Source organism: Amphiprion ocellaris, chromosome 14, assembly GCF_022539595.1.
Source record: "Amphiprion ocellaris isolate individual 3 ecotype Okinawa chromosome 14, ASM2253959v1, whole genome shotgun sequence".
In the NCBI taxonomy this organism is placed as follows: domain Eukaryota; kingdom Metazoa; phylum Chordata; class Actinopteri; family Pomacentridae; genus Amphiprion; species Amphiprion ocellaris.
In genome coordinates this window covers 12,232,439-12,249,978 of record NC_072779.1, presented here as the reverse complement: position 1 = coordinate 12,249,978, position 17,540 = coordinate 12,232,439, and the positions used below count along the sequence as shown (strand labels likewise).

Sequence of the window (17,540 nt, the reverse complement as noted above, 5' to 3'; positions counted from 1 at the left end):
TCAATAGAAAGCTGGAAAGCTCAGTATTCAAATCATAATACAGGCAGATGTGACTGTGGGGGAACAAGAAGAGACAGTATGCTACACTGTTGTTAAACTCACACTCTATACCAGTAGGTGGCGGTAAAACACCAGCTTGTTGTTTAATGACCGCCACTAAACCTCAAACAAAACGAAGAAGAAGTCACTCCCGGAACATTGGCCCTACTATTGGCTGTATAGTTACATGTCAGCGCTAGTAACATAGAAAATAGATAATTTAAAGGGTTATACATACCCATGGGGGGTAAAAACAAACAGCGAACTAAAGGAAATGTTAGGGTAAGTTTATTCTGTAACATCCAATGTTGAAGTAGCCAAAGGTGCTAGCTACAAGCTAATGTAAACTTCAGGTTAGCAGCTAAAGCAGCGCGTGGCTGGTTGCTGTCTCTACTGTGTCATAACTACAATCTTACCGTCTAGATAACGTTGCTGCTTTTTTGTTGTTTATAACCACACACTTCTCTCACAAAACTAGCCGTCCAGCAGCGGCCGAGCTGCTGAGGTACTGACCCGAGAAGGAGGTGTCATCCCGGGGTTCGTGGGCTTCGGCTCGGCGGTCACTTCGGAGCTGAGTTATGTGCCAGCTGTCCACGGCGCAGAGGACATAGACAACCTGGTAGATGCCGACTTCCGGCTGGTGCTGAGAAAACTCTCCAAGAGGGATGTTGTCACCAGACTTAAAGTGAGTTTTAACCTCACCTTTAGCATTAACTCTATTTGAAGAAACCCCTCACACATACTTCTATTTGCTGGAAGTTCAATGCAGTAGTGTCGGTGTAATGCAGTCATCCAGGTCATGATAGTCCTATGAGCTTCAGTAAAAAGTAATATTTGACATTGCACCTCAGCTCTAACTGACTGTCAGGGAGTCTCAGATGTATATTGTCACCCCCAGCTCATGCTGCTAATGGCCCATTACTAACCCAAGACTCACATGACATGCCTCAAGGTATGAATGGTTGTGGAAATGCCAAGTCAGGGGTGACTCAAGATGTTAATGACGGTCAAACTTTCTGGGGAGAGATCTCAAAACTGTTAAGAGTGCAGAGACCTATATACAGACTAAAAGATTGATCCACATTTGCATGGGTCAGCAGAGACAGCTTAGAACAAGACTCTGTGGTTCACCTGCATCTGAAGTATGAGAAATACTCCTTGAGGATAGCAGTGTGCACATTCTGGACTGAAAAGACAGATTGTTTGAGAGAGGAGTGAAGGAAGCCATCGTTGTTAAACTACAAAAGCTATCTTTTGACAAAATAAGGGGGTCTACAATACTAATTGTCATGTACTTATGTCACAATTTTGAGATATTTCCCCAGAAGCCACCTACATTAACCCCAATGTTCAGAAAATCTTTGTCAAACTTGTCAGTCTCACAGTCTGTCACACCTTGAGGCATGTGAGTCTATGGTCATTAATGGGTCATTAGCCATGCCATTATATATCTGGGACTCCCCATCAGTCAGTTAGAACTGAAGAAGCCTCTTGGATGAGAAATGAAACTCCTTGAAGAACTAATTTCAGTTCTTTTCATTATATGAAGCTCTTAGGAGAGTGTCAAATTGTATACACAAAACATCTGAGCAATCAAGCACATATAGTACATAAGTGCCATGTAAATATATGAATCCTTTATGTTGTAAATTGGAATTTGAAATACCACAAAATGTTCTATGAGAAGCATGAAAAGAAAGCTGTCGTTCAATATATTGAAGTCACCACAGGATCTTTTTTGGTCCAGGTTTGTTTAGTGATAATGTGGAATCTTTTCAGGCTGTGCAAGACTTTGGGTCCATGTGTCAGGAGCGGGATGCCGAAGAAGTAAAGGGGGTCCTCCCATACTGGCCAAGGATTTACTGCAAAATATCAGTGGTAAGCTGGACTGAACTTTTTTACTTTCTTCAGTTTTCACAGTTTTTAAACGTTCCAGAAATACACTATCATTAGCATGTAAATAAACACCAGCTAATTTCATCATCGTATATTTTGAACTGCCTTATCCTTTCTATCAGGTAATAGTAAAGCATCACATTTAAAAAAAATGTATTCAATTAATAATTTCAAATATCTCTGTCTAAAACTACACTAGAATGACACTTATGAAACTTAAATGTGTGTGAGTGCTAATTTTGAGGTGTGGCTACATTTGAATTCTGTCTTCATCACTATATTAGGATCATGATCGCCGCATCAGAGAGGCTACCCAGCAGGCCTTTGAACAGTTGGTGCTAAAAGTGCGCCGCAGCTTGGCCCCCTTTCTGAAGAGTTTGATGGGCCACTGGATTTTGTCCCAGTGTGACACTTACACACCTGCAGCCTCTGCTGCCTGCCAGGCCTTCCAGGCTGCCTTCTCACCCACCAAACAGCCCGAGGCTCTCAGCTTCTGCAAGGATGAGATCCTTAGTGTGAGTTGTAGTGGTGGCTTAGTGTGGACATGGAGATTTTCATTGTAATCTACTGAGCTACATTCAACATTTAATTGTTGTTTTCATATTGCAGGTACTTCAGGATATTTTGTTAAAGGAAACAGCAGATACACTGAGCGATCCACAGTGAGTTGAAAGTTTAGCTTCTGTGCCCATTCCTCTTACTGTTCCTCTTACTATTCTGGCTCAATGTTAATATGTCCTGTGAGCGTCTTTACTGATGCACTGGTTCACCCTGTTCTCTAGAAGTGTGACAGAAGAGGAGAGAGACACCAAATATGTGCGCATGCTGACCAGTTCTCTGTTGGGGGTGAAGAGACTGCTCTCCCTGCTGCTGCCGGAAGACAGGGTGGCCTTGGAGGAAAAACTAGCACATCTTGTCAACTCTGGGAAGTTCTGGAAGTACAGCAAACACAAGACACCACAGGTACTAGCATTGAATAGGACAGCAGAAATAACTCATGGCCAAGTTTACATGATGTGTGTGTCTGTGTGTGTATTCCTTTGCTCTTGTTTATGTGGCTACATTTCCACATGATGGCAAAATGTTACACTGAAAGCTTTAACCTCTGAAAAGACTGTGTGATATTTGTTTGTGCTGACTGTAAAAATGGTTTCAATAACCACCACAATGTGTTGCTCCACAGGTGAGAGGGGCATTTTTTGAGATGGTGTGTGCTCTGTGTGAGTTCACGCCAGGACTGGTCCAAGCTGAAGCAGCACGACTCTGTCCTACTGTTCTCCTCAGCATTGACGACACAGATCCTGTGGTGCTGCCCCCTGTGTGGGAAGCTGTTCTTCACGTTGTGTCCACAATCCCTGTAAGCTTAAGTTTAAGAATACCACTTTGCCCTCTGTGCTATTACAGTACAGTTAATGCATAGTGCAAGGAGAAGTAATATTAGCCATCATTTATTAGACTCACAAATGTGTAAACACCTAAGTAGATACATTTAATTTTTTGTTCTGCTAATTTAAAGCTAAGTTGCAGCTAATCTTTATTTTTTTTGTTTTGTTTTTTTGTTTCAGGATTGCTGGACACATGTGAATGCCAAGAAAGGTTTCTTACCAAAACTTTGGGCTCTGTTAAAAGAAGGTGGCAAAGGCATGGCTAAAGCACTTCACCCTAATCTAATGCCGCTTCTCAGCAAACTTCCTCCACAGGTCACTGATCCGAACTTGGATTTCTACACCACGTTCTTCACTGCATTCGTACAAGGGTAAGTCTATTATGTGTGTTTGGATGGGGTGATAATTTGCAACTCAAATTTTTTAACTTTCAAGGGAACCATGTTGTGACAATTTACATGTATTATCATTTTTAGAAAATTTGGTTGGTAAAATAAATTATTCAGTGGTAATTTTAATTTTAATCCAAGACAATTAATTGTTTAAATTCATAGTTAATACAGTGAAGATTTTTTTTTCCTGATGTTAGTCATAACAACAGAACATGCCATTGCACTTAGCAGTGATTTGTCTGTTTAGTATGACTTTGCATTTATTTTCTATCTTTTCAGATATATTGATAGAACATGCTACACTTACTGCTCTTGTTATAAGTCATAGTTTAGAATTCTTGTATCGCTATCTATAACCTAAAGCGTTTGTGTTTGTTTTCAGTCTGTCTAGTGAGCGTGCAGTGACAAGCCCATCAGAAAGTGCAGTTATAGTGACATCTTTTGTTGAGTGCATGAGGTACTGCGTATTGCACAATATAGAAGAAGACGAGGACCAGAGGAAAATAAGGACCATGCTTATTTCACAGCAGGTGGGATTTACCAGTCTTGCATACTTTTACATTTATCTCAAATCGACTGAAGTCCACACCTTTCTTGGATTCTTTTGTTGCTTGTCTTTCTGTAGCTCCTACCCCTATTAGAAGAGTCCCTCAGAAATCCTTCTCTTCAGAATGGTCCTCTTTTCCTTTTGGGCACTGAAATGCTCATTTCCTGGGAGAAGAGGGCAGGTTTACATAGTGAAGGCGAAGCAAATGACAACAAGGATGTGTTTCAAAGACTTCTGGTAGACTTCTGGGAGGACCTTGGTCTGCTGTTGGTGCGCTATGTTGACAACGAAGACGCAGATCCACAGGCTTTGGAAGGAGTGGCCTCATTGCTGCAGGTGAGTTTACATTTTTTTAACATATTCCCCCCACAGAAATTTTCTGTTTTGACACTAAGGATACAGCAGGTCAGTATGGCTGTCAGAGCAGGTTATGTCTTTCAAAGTGGCCAAAGTGCAACAGTTAAATAAATCTTTTCTCTTGTATTTCTCCAGGTGATGCGTTACCCTGAGAGGGTAAACAAAAGGCACGTCCACAAGAAGAAATCTGTCAGGATGTGTTTCTCTAAGCCAGAAGACAATGAGAAAACTGGAGTTGAGGGGGATGGCGTTGAGAAGCTTGTGCAGACAGTGTCAGAGCTTGTTAATGAGAAGGCATTTGGGTCCCTACAGACCCAGCATTTTGAAGATGTAGTGTGCCAGCTGGCACAGCTGTGTCTGGTGCATGTGAATGAGAAAAACTCAGAGAGACATCTTGTTTTCCTCTCTCTTCTCTTGCGATCTTTCCACACATCCAGGGTCTTCAGTGTAAGTCATGCAACTCCAGATAACTCTATTTTAATGTCACTTGTTTTTTTTTTTTTTTTTTTTTTTTTAAACAGATCCAGTGGTTCTTATGAACAAATTTGCATTGTTAATAGTAATGTTTAATTAATGGACTTAAATTTGAAAACACGGGTATGGTCAATTTCCTGATTCTATCAATTTTATTCCTAAACTGTGCTTGTCTTAGACTTTGGTTGAAGTGGATGATAAGATAACAAAGGACGATAAGCAGAGGGATGAGGTGATTATGAAAAATCCAGCGATGCACTTCTTGCTGGAGCGGGTGGTGGTGTGGCTGGCAGAGAAGGGGCGCAGAGACACCGAACACCTGGTAGAGATGGTCTTCAGCTCGCTCTACTGCTGCAGCAGGCAGGAGACCACCCGCATCCTCAGCCACATCACAACGGTAATGTACAGATGTCATAACATGTAAATTGATACTTTTAAAAAATCAGCATGATTGTTTATTTGTTGTAGATTAAACTTCACTTTCTTTGCTGACATTCACACTCTGCTTTCTAGATGGATTTACAGTGGGGGATTATCCTTCAAATTATACAGAGGGTAAGTGCCATTCATTCATCAATTTTTTTTTTTTTAAAGAAAGTATGTGTAACCCACTAATAGATCAAATTTACACTGTTAGAAATGTCCGTGCTATTCTGCTATCTTTCCTGTCAGGCATGTACAGATCCTGAGACACTTCAGAGCTGTAGTGATTGGCTGAAAGGGTCAGTTCTGGGTGAACAACTCCTGGGATTGACTGAAGAGCTGTGCAAGGTGGGCAGCAGCTCTTACGTTTCCACCTCCTCTACAAGCAGCCACAGTTGGACGCTTATAAGCCTGGTCCTCTCTCAGCGCCACAACAATGGTGAACACAAGCACTAACAATATTTCTTGTCATTTGTGCAAAAAAGGGCTTTTTTGTTTTCAAAATGCAAAGCAAATGTGGATTTTCCCATCAGTTACTAAACTATATAATCATTGTTTTGATCTGTTTTCTATGTGCAGAGTCTCTGATAGGAGAGGTGTACATGGAGAAGATCTTAGAGAAGCTCCATACCACTTTATTGGAGACTAAGAGTCTGTCAGATGCAGGCAACATGGAGCCGCTCATCTCCTTCATCTGTGATGTGGCCTCCACTTTCTTCTCCTCTGTACAAGACTGTCTTCTACTAGTCTCTGCTGAGGAACTGTTGCTTACTGTCTTTCAGCTCACTGCCCAAGATCAAACACACACTCACATGTCCGGTGGGTAGTCACACAGCGAAAAAGCACACATACTTGCCAGGTCTGATAAGTAACTAATTTGTCTTCATATTGATTTGAAAGACTCACTTTTAGATAAGCTGAAGAAAGTGTGTGCAGCTGGAGTCCAGTCACTGGTCCAACACTGTGACTATGAAGTCACGGAAGGCGGCTTTCTGCACAGTGCAGCTGTTTGGGTTACGAAGCAACTTCTCACCGTCTCTCTAGATATTAAAGGGTAACCAAACACTTTCTCTGTTTTTAAAAAAGGATTAGTTTGATAGTAATCATTATTCATTGTCTTTCAGTTGGTGCAAATATATAGTAAGAATCTTTTCCAAGGCTTTGTTGTGGTTCAAGATAACATATTTGTGTTTTTTTTTAAAATTACAGTTTACAGGTTCTAGTTCTGGCTGTACAAAGTCTAGTGGAGACAATCATCTCAGTCTGTGATCGAGCCTCGGACATCCTCATCCAGTTCTTTACCTTCTTGATGCCTAGCCAGACAGAATGGACAAGAATCAGACTGGCCTTACCTCTTCAGGTCTGCAAATCAATACAAAATCTTTACTGTTGGAAAATTCAGGCAATGCTACACAATTGTTATGGAGAAGTTGTGAAGAAAGGACTCTACTGTAATGCATACTGCACACAAACATTTGAAATTCATGTACTGTTTGCCCCTTTATTCTGTTTTCTTCAGTGGATCAAAACCCCTTTATTGTCCAGCCGTCACAGAGGAGTCTGTGAAAATCCCTCCATGGACATCTGGAGGTTTAGGGAGTCAAACAGGCTGCCAGCCCACCTATGTGCCTGTGCTCTCCTGGGAAAGGTGGCCCAGACTGCTGTGCTTAAATCTTGTGACCAAAAGGATGCAGAGTGTCCTTCATCCCTACCAGACCTCAAGTACACAGGTACACATGGGACAGAACATGAACTACATTTGTTTCTTAACTTTATACTTTCACTTTCTCTATATGTATGTGTAGTTTAAAATCATGCAATGTCTCTCAAAAGTCTACGATGCTGTTTAATATATTTCCACATGTTTTTATGTGGCAGTTTCTGAATTGCTTTATGCACTGCAATGGTGTAAGGAGGTGAAGTACAGCCCCACAACAGTGTCTGCCTATCACAACCTACTGACTGACTGGGGGCTGTCAGACGGACTCCACAGCCAGGTTCCAGTGAAAACCCTGCTCGAGACACTCTATGCAAGGTGAGGTTCAATAATTTACAGGACAAATAGTTGTCTGGATCTATGGAGACACACAAAAGATATTGATGTGATTAATTTATTTGGATACCACATTTCTGGAAAGTAGTAAAAAGTAATTGATAAAAAAATCTAAAATACAAACGATTTGTCAGCTTCTGAAACACTTTGTTGGCATATTTCATTTTATGGGCAATAATTTAAACCAGTATTGGCTGGCTAAACTGTGTATTTTTTGTTACCTTTTAGATCAGTGTCTGATGGAGGTCTATGGTCACTGGCTCTAGAAAACTACATCTGCACCAACAATTTGGCAGATGCTCACCGTGCAGCTGTGAGGAAGCTTTATGGTAGTGCAAGCAGGTCAGTAATTTATTAAAGTAGTTTAAATGCATAGGCTTCTCAATCAGCGCTATGTGACCACTCTTGCCATTGTCACCGTGTTGTACACTGAAAATGATCTGTGTTTGTCCAGTTTGTTCCCAGTGTCTCAAAGCAAACTGAGCACGCTCCAGGTGCTCTGCCCCATCATGACACAAGAAGACAGAGAGACTCTTGTAGCTTTGGCCACAGCTGGATTAGTCAACTGGCAAGAGAATGAAGGCGAGTATAGCCACGTAAACACACACAAATACAGTGATGCAAATGCATACATGAGCATTATGAATTTAAATAAGCAAATAATAATTTTGGGCTGTGTGTTGCAGATGTGTATGGGTGCCTGGCAGTGCTGCTGTGCTGTCTACAAGCCAACACACACGTAGAGGAGGAGGTTGTGCTGGCTATCCTGGCTACTGTGATGGAATGGAGGAACAGCAGGGAGGACTGGTTTCTCTTTAGCAGGTAATGTAACCATGGAAAAGCATTTATCAGATCTCTTGCAACATTTAAAGTTTGTATAAAGTGTTTTTAACTATATAAATCTTTGTATTTCAGTGACATTTCTAAAGCAACTGCAGAACAGCTGAACCTTAGCGTGGAGATTATGCGTTTCCTGTCCTGGCTGGTGACTCATTGTCCGACAGTTCTTGGGGGAAGCCAGTGGGACTTCTTGCTGTGCTCCATGTTAGCCTGGTTGGAGGTAAGACATAGCTAATATTATTCTGTTTTGTGGCTTTGAGGTCAGGGGCCAGATACAGCTACAAAGACGTGGTTGGATGCTTGCTGTCCTGGGGTTCCTGAATGTGTTTGTTTATATTGTAAGAATCCTTGCTATGCCACTGCTTTCTCCCATAAGAAAATGATTTTCTACTTTTTTGATCATATATTTTCTTCAACAGTTCTATATTTATGAATCCATCCTGCTGTTCCTCACAGTTGTTGACTTGATTTGCTTGCTTCCAATCTCAGACTGCCAGTGAGAATGTGAGCAGTCTATGGAACCCATGGGTGCAGCTGTTTGTGTGTGAGAACGCTGCATTGATAGTGAAGCTGAACCAGTTCTTCACATCATCTTCGTCCGAGTTGCTGGAGAAGCTGCCGTCAGAACTGGCTGGTGAATGGACAGACTTCTTCATAGAGGGAATCTATAACCTGCTGTTGCCTTTGCCTGTCAAGATCACAGGTGCGTATATTACTTTTGGATTCTTCTCGAAAAAATCAAGCACCAAAAACCTACCTATTTTTCAAATTTGTCATATGCAGAACTGATTAGTAAATTTTGGATCCAAAGGTGTAGTCTCTCTGATTTACGCCGTCTAGAATGAATGCTCCCTATTGGCCCCGTCTCTTTTTTTAAATTGTGGAAAGAAGATGATATCCCATTAATTTTCCCAAATTTGAGACCCTTGTGAACATATTGTCAAGTAATCTAAGTAAATGATACACTACATTTGGTCACAAAGCTTAACTCTCTCCCAGAAGGCATCAAATTTAGAGCAGATCCCTATTGCTCTTTCTGTCCAGATAAACCCACTGGCACATTTATCCATATCGCCAGGGACTGCCCTCAGGTTAAATACTTCTGAAGTGCTTCTGTAGCTCTTTCCACTGTGCTGGTCAGACTGGGGAGAGAGATGGTCAAATCTGAGCTCTCATGTCCAAGTAACAAAACACAAGAGTATTACTTGTTTGGTAGAGTTAAAAAGAATCAAAACCTACCTGTCAAAGTATGAAACTCAATTTTGTATGACATGTGTACTTGTATGAATATATGATGACATGCAGCTAAAACAGTGTAAGATAAATTAAGTGAAATCAGTTTGATTAGGTCACTGAGGCCAATAAGGTTCATAATTATTCATTTTCTTCCTTTTATTTCTCTTCTAGTTGTGGAAGGGTATTTTAAACTCATAAAATGTATACAGAAAGTAAATTTGTCTGTAATGTTTATTACCATAAAAAAATCAGCTGTAGAAGAAATTAAGCAGGATTTACAGAGCATGTACAGTATATACAGAATATCTTTTACAGATTCACATATGTCTCCACCAAACATGATTCCTTCTAACCTTTACAGACTTAAGGGTGACCTAACTTGGCCACAACTAACCATAGAGCATTTTATTAGATCATATGACAGTTACTTGTTTATGTTATCTTATGCAATTACTGTATGTGGGTGTCCTGAAGTCATAAACCTTTTTGCTATCTTAACTCAGATGCCTTCACTGAACCAGATGACCCGCTGTTCCCTATGGCAGTACTTCAGTCAGTTGGCATGGCTCTGATATTTGTGCCTGTACCACAGCTAAACCAAAACTCCCTGCCACCTCGATTCATAGCGGACCAAAAGACAAACCTGCCAGAGCCTCTTCAAACACTCCTCAACACTTTTTGCCCTCTGCTGCTCTTTAAGGCCAGGCCTCTTCAGATAACTGTCTACCACCTGCTGGAAAAGTAAGGTTTTGTTTGATAATGTTTATCAATGGGTTATGCTTTTTAAATTAACTGAAGTTTCTGCTACAAACTGTCCAAGCACTGCATCATACTGAAAGTATTATTCCTGAAATCTTGAGGGCCCTGTAGGAAAATGGCACAGATGGCAAACATCTTACTTAAGACAAATATAAAACAAGGACAATACTAATTTGTTTACTTGCTTATCATTGAAATAGAGTAATGCCCCAGCTGCCCGAGTGTGATGGAGAAGAAGACAGCAATAAGTCTGATGATGACAGAGATGAGCCATGTCTGTAAGTCAGTTGCGGATATCAAAATATTGTGGGTTTTAGACATATGTCAAGGTTATGGTTGACATGCTTTTGAATTATTCTTACAGTCATATATTTGTGCTCAGTTCCCCTCCAGCTTCCCTGATGGCCATCCTGTCAACCTGCGAGGAGCTGTGTGATAATATCTTGGCAGCTGTTCAAGTGGGAGAGTTCGCAGTGGTCCAGCCTCTCAGTGTGGAGTACTCTTGCATCCTGGGATACTTGCTGACTTGGAAGCTGCTTCTCACTTTTTTCAAATCCTCGCCCTCCCATGTGAGTCCAGATAATTCCTGGCTACACATGATGAGATATTTAGATTTAACCTTTTTGATTTTGTTAATTGTATAAGAGCATATACAAGTAGATTTATAAGTTCTAAAGACAAAATGGGCTTTAATGAATATAGTAATATTGATATCAAGGTATTTTCACAGTACTGACTGCTCCTCTGCTTTATCTCTAGCTGCGTGCCCATTATGCCCAGTATCTTAAGAGAAGCTGCTCCCTTAACAAGCTTCTACTCCACCTCTTCAAACTGATGCCTGAGAACCCCGTCTATCCCAGTCATGGGTCAGAGACAAGAGAGACCAAAACCTTCTTTACAGAGGGCCTGTTTCTGGCTGTTAACAGTAAGCAAAGCACACACACCTACACAGTTTCTGCACTGTGCAATGTAAACAACCACAAACCCTCCTGTTTGTTGTTTGTGTTTTCTGCCAGCAGAGACTGATGGTGTTGAGTGGGAGCTCCCTCACCTGGCTTGCAGTGTGTACTACAGCACAGTGCAAGACCTGCCTGCCATGGTGCGGCTGTGGTGGAACAGCCAGGAAAAGCGAGTGAGCGCAGCCGTGGAGAAGTTCACCATTAAATACGTCAGTCCTGTTCTCTCGGCCCAAGAGATCTCCTCAGTCCACACCAGCACTCAGATGTTTGACAGCATGACTGTAAGTTGTCAAACTGATGTAGTTTTAGGTTAATCAGCTGGGAGTGTCCGCTGTAAACCAGTAATTTTTATAAAATATAAATTGTCAGATTTATTTGAGGGAGTCAATATGACAATAGAAGACGGTGGATTAAGCTGTCTAGCAAATTCAACAGTTTCATTTATACGTATTTCTGAAGGACATAATTTACTTTAAGGACTGTGGTATCATAATGAAGATCTCACAATACAGTGGCTGCAATTTCAAAGTTTCCATTGTTCTTGACTTTGGCTCAAAAGAAGCAAAATGCATAATGAGGGTCTCTTCATTTGGAGGCATTTTTGCAGTAATACATGTTTTGAATTTTCACTTAATGTCCTCTGTGTTAAATTGCATAGCATCATATAATTCAGTGTTTCTGGCAACATTTTTACAGTTTACAGTCCAGATGTTTGACTTTCCTGCACAGGCTGTCAAGCCGTTTGGTTTTGTGTTTTTGTTTAAAAAATGCTCTCATTTCTCATCTCCTCTGCACGGAATGTTTATGGAATTAATTAAGAGAACTTGCAGATACTTTTCTCTTAGCCGTTGGTGAAAGGCTAATAGAGGTCATAACAAACATGTAAGCTGAACAAATTCTGTGGTGCAATGCCTGCCTCACATTTGTAATATAATGGTGCACAGTAACAATAGATTCTGTAAACTGTAATGAATGAACTCTCATTTGAGGATAATGCATTCAGTTCATCAAGTGGGATCCTGGCATCGAGTTATATAGCAGGTGCCTGATGATTTAACTGAAAGGTCACCAATGACGACAGTGAATTTATTTATTTACTTTTTTGCCCTAGGTCAAGGCCCGCTCAGCAGCACGGGAGGTGATTGCTACCTATTCTGTGGATGATATCTTCATCGAGTTGGTGATTCAGCTTCCACAGAACTACCCTCTAGGCTCTATCACTGTAGAGAGTGGGAGGCGTGTGGGTGTTGCTGTACAGCAGTGGAGGAACTGGATGCTGCAGCTCAGCACCTACCTTACACATCAGGTAGGAACAGCAATAGATATCAATGCAAGAAGTTGGTGTAGTAACTAGGGACTGCACTTCAACCCTAAGGCCGTTCTCACACTACAGGAGTTTTAAAAATCCTAACAGAATTTGAAATGGGGTTGCATCATACATATAAGGAAAAACTTCACAGAAATTCTTCTCTGTAATCTCAGTCGTGCACATGCTACAAGATTTGAAAATAATGGGGTATTACACACTACAGGGCATAATTAAGATTATCGTGCCAGAGGGAGCAATCAGGGAGCAGAGCGTCACCTCAGGTGATCTCATGGAGAAGCAGATGTAAACAAAATCGACTGTTGTGCAACAACCTGCTGGAACACTAATAACACTTTGCACTGAGGAAAAAACAAAAACAGAAGGCTCAACAAGTCTGGATGAGTAAATGGTTGGAAAGATGAGGTCAACATGAGTTTATTCTTCAGCAAGGAAAAGGTTTTAACCATCAGTTTTAACATCTGCAACTAATGCTAGCCTCAGGGGCTAGACTGTTTAGCGTTGCTTGGCAACAGTGTACGCTGGTCTAGGTGCTAGCGTGATCATCTTAACCATCCAGTTAACTGTCAGACATTCTTGATATTGATCGTGACAGCGCTGTTGAGTTTGAAAGCAGTTTGGGAGGTTTTATACTGAATATGTAGGCTCTCTCACATTACTAAAAAATCTGTACCTAACAACAGTTCAGATTAAAGCTCCAAACCAGATTGTTGGAAGGTGTGAAACATTTAAATCAGCCAGAAACTCCTGTAGTCTGAGCCTGGCCTCAAAGCAATATAGGCCGAGAGGGCTGTGAAGATACTTTCTTTTTAGGAATCAGCAAAGACAAAGAAGATGAAACCACTGCAAAAATGTAATTGTGTGTTTTGTGCTCAGAATGGCAGTATAATGGAGGGCCTGGCTCTGTGGAAGAACAATGTAGATAAGCGTTTTGAGGGAATAGAGGACTGTATGATCTGCTTCTCTGTTATACATGGCTCCAACTACTCCCTGCCCAAGAAGGCTTGCCGCACCTGCAAAAAGAAATTCCACTCAGCATGTTTGGTGAGAGATGCGAATATGTGATCAACAGATGTTACATCTTAATTACATCGATGTATATACATTGAGCCTTTTTTTTTTGACTAATTACGGCACCACACAGTATGATGATTTTTTTTTCCCTCTCCTTTCCACAGTACAAATGGTTCACTTCCAGCAACAAGTCCACCTGCCCACTCTGCAGAGAAACCTTCTTTTAACGTCCGGTATGTCAACCTTGGCTGAAAGCATGATGGTTTTTTAATGAACCGGGACTGGATCGATTGTGATTACATGAAGAAGATTCTTGCTAAATGTCATCTATTTTAAGGTCCAATTTATAAGATCTCTCAATGAAGGGTGTTGCTGTTGTTCAAAAATCTGAACTGAAGTACGCCAAAATCGTGATTGTTATGATTTCACAAGATTGTAATTTGACTTCACAAGATTGAGTTGTATGTTGATAAGCTCCCAGTGGTTGTCAGTGCTTTACTTTACTGTATATACCCAGCATCAATAGCTCCCTGCTGATGTTTTTCTGTTGCGTTTCTGTCTTCTTTTGTAAGCTCAATTTTTAAGAGGCTGATTTGTAAAGTTGGGCAACTTGAGCTGGTCGTGTGCCTCACTCGCATAGAAGCACCTGTTGAAATTAGCAGTTTCCTAAACTACAAAAACAGATGTTTGATTACACTTTTAGCAATTTTTCCTAATATTTAGGAGTGGAAAGAAATTATGTCTGATTAGTGACATGCATTCCAACTACAGAAAGCAGGACTTCTTTGAGAAGTTATTAAATGTCAAAATGCCTACAGTCATACATGTCAAAACCCAGTGGCACGTGTCTTCCTCTGTGCCTGCATACAGCTGTAATTGATGTTGGAAAGCAAATAAAATTCAACTCGATGGATATTATTCACGGATGAAAACTGTCTAATATCAATACAGCACGGGTCAACAAAAGCATACACATTGGAAAAGTGTATGCCGCGCTTCACACAGAAAAATCCATTCATAAAAATGTTTGTCATTGGAATGTGTACTTGAACCTTTGTGCTTGTTTTGCTTTTGAGTGCTGATCAGACTTGAGAACGATGCCATGTATATTTTCCAGATGACAGAGTTGTGCAATACAGAACTGTATATGAAGGGATTTAGAAATGTAGCACACAGACTGCTCTTGTATTTTTTTACTTTGTGCATGCACAGACTTTTACTCTTAAATCCACAAAGTGTTTATACCTCTGGCCCCAGGTGTATTGTTACACTAATATTCCATTAAATCCCTTTGCTAAAGCTAGCTTTTTTTTTTTATGTGTTAGTGACGATCATTATCTGGGAAACAGTGGCTTCCAGGGCTTAACTCTAACTATAAAGACTTAATAATCACAAAGAAAACAAATTTAAAACATGCATACATACCTTAAAGTGTAAATGTATGGGGATGTAACCCATTTTTTCAAGATTTAATTCCAAATTGAACCACTCTCCTCAGTATTTATGGAATTCAGTCACTACGTATCTTTAGTCAAAGTCAACCGAAATGAAACTCAAGTGCTTCTATGAACTGTTATGTTAACCTGAGCCTCCCAATTACAGTTATAGAGTATTTCCATACACGTTTTACTGTAAGTAACCTGTGCTAGTTTCCAAGAAAAGACTGTAATTAGCCTCAGCCTGTGACTGCTGCACCAGTCTCCCAAGCTCATTTATCTTGGGTCCACCTCCTCCTCATGTTGAATAATTTATCTGTTTAATGGAGGCTTGCTCTCATCACAGTTGTTCCTATGGAATTAATTATGACAGATTAAGCATGATCAATGAATTAATCCCTATCATTTGGTCTGCTGTCTGTGTGTGCGAGCATGTGTGCATTTGTAATTCATTACTGCGGTCAAAATTTATCAATATATACAGCCAGCATCCATCATCATCTGCCCTTGACCTTTTAATAGCCATTGATCTGTTTGCCAGGCATAAATATTTATACCGATCCCCCCCACCCCTCTCTCACAAGTTTTGACAGAAACACTCACACCAACAGCCTCAGATCTTATTGCTCATTATCTGCTTGATTAAGCAGTGGTGCAAATGTTATGAACTACAGTACAGTCCTGTGTCCAGCTTGCTCTTTACATAATATAGGTCAATCCTTGCCACCAGGTGGCAGTATTATCACAAAGACTGGTCGACCGCCTGTGAGTTAAAGCTACTATTTGAGGAAATGTGTACATATTAACCTGAAAGAAAGGGATTATTGTTTTGGACTATCTTGGGAGATTGAATTACGTACAAGGATCACATTTTATAGTGATTTTTTTCTGTCTCATGCTTTTCAGACAAATAGTTTTTCCACTTATCCAAATCATTACTATGGAATTTACAAAGGGAATTAGCAATGGATCCCGAAGGGATTATTACTGTACCATCTTTAATTACACAAAATGAACTTGATGAATTGATTCAATCACAATACCCAGAACTCTCGGATATGACATTTGGAGATCAAGGTTAAATGTTGCCAATATATTGGTATATGTGACTGGAAAGCTTTAGACAGAGAGAAACAATCGATGTCACACGTCTCCTTTCTTCATACTGAAAGTGCTTTAGATGCCATCCATTCATTTACTATCTTCTTACACTGACCCACTTACATCAAACTGCTGTACTAGCACAAGCTAATTAGCAGCCACCCTGTCAACAACCAGTCAGTTCACTGGCCTTACTGGCCTCCGAGCCTGATTGGTGCAGACTTGGTTACCTCATAATTAGCCAGGCTAGTTTGCTCCTATTTAGCTCGCCCTGACCCATTTGAGAGCCTATTAGCATTCCAAACCAGTTGCAGGAGGGCGGCCCCACCCTAGTCATGCCACTCCGCAACACTGCAGACAACCGCTCAGCTCCAGTAAAGGCTTTGAATTAGTCTAGTGTATTGTATGTGTGTTTGTGTGCCCATGTGTGTTATGTGAATGTACAAGCACATGTGACTGCCAGCATGACTTTGCTGATATTAGTTCTATTTAAATGAATACCTCACAGTCTTTTTTTCTTTTTTGCCTCTGTGTTAGCTGGTCTCCCTCACCTCCTCTCTCCCTCCCTTTACCTCTCTGCCCTGTTCTCCATCATATCGTAAACTGCATGAAATAACACACAGCATACAGTCAATATCTTAATTCGAATGTCATCCTGGGAATTCATCAGATCCATTTATCTTAAACTAAAGCAAGGAACTTTATAACCGGAGCCATTTCCTCAACTGCATTTGACTCGTATGCAAAATGATCAATTTTATTAACATTTGCTGTTTTCATATAATGAAGACAATAAACAATCATTATTGACCTTAGTCCATCGACTGCTAGACATGCATTTGTATTAGTCATTATGGTTGGAAAAAAGCTGCCTGGTCTGCCACAGTTTAAATCTACTGTTATTACTCTGTCATCACGCACAGGCCTTTTATAGTTTTCTATTACTGCTGCCATGTTACAGCAGCACTGGAGGACACCAAAGAACGTGCTGTTTTCAAAACACAGTGCATGTGATTTAGAACCACAGTGAATAGATTTAAAGAGAACATTGTATACTTTAAGACTAAACTTGTGGAAAAGAGTAAGAAGGTAAAGAAAAAAAACATGCATGCAATATATTACGCTGTCACACAATGTGCGGCAACAGTAAAACGGAATATTGTAAGGTCTAAAATTATATTTAGAAACCATTTCAGCAGTCATGTGTGCACATTCTATTTAAATGGCTATTAATAATACATGTTTTTTCATTCCATGATAAAATGCAATAACCGCAAAGAGGCTAAACACTTTTTAAGGTGC

General features: G+C 40.5%; 1 protein-coding gene across 2 annotated transcripts; it reads left to right on the top strand.

Moving 5' to 3' along the window:
• The first annotated feature begins 161 nt into the window (after positions 1-161).
• On the top strand, positions 162-15,004 carry ltn1 (listerin E3 ubiquitin protein ligase 1). Of its 2 annotated transcripts, none has more exons than XM_023291456.3 (32): positions 162-321; positions 518-724; positions 1,819-1,917; positions 2,220-2,450; positions 2,545-2,597; positions 2,718-2,898; positions 3,119-3,292; positions 3,501-3,691; positions 4,095-4,242; positions 4,338-4,595; positions 4,752-5,063; positions 5,269-5,487; positions 5,604-5,645; positions 5,763-5,952; positions 6,093-6,332; positions 6,414-6,567; positions 6,723-6,873; positions 7,033-7,243; positions 7,392-7,548; positions 7,795-7,908; positions 8,021-8,148; positions 8,253-8,388; positions 8,482-8,626; positions 8,896-9,109; positions 10,146-10,383; positions 10,602-10,679; positions 10,784-10,970; positions 11,161-11,326; positions 11,421-11,641; positions 12,472-12,666; positions 13,564-13,731; positions 13,866-15,004. In XM_023291456.3, the coding sequence occupies exons 1-32, from the start codon at positions 280-282 to the stop codon at positions 13,926-13,928; spliced, it is 5,313 nt and encodes a 1,770-aa protein (XP_023147224.2). In that variant the 5' UTR covers positions 162-279; the 3' UTR covers positions 13,929-15,004. The 2 variants fall into 2 exon arrangements, with proteins under 2 accessions (XP_023147224.2, XP_023147223.2); XM_023291455.3 differs by having other exon boundaries at positions 11,418-11,641.
• Positions 15,005-17,540: the final 2,536 nt, after the last annotated feature.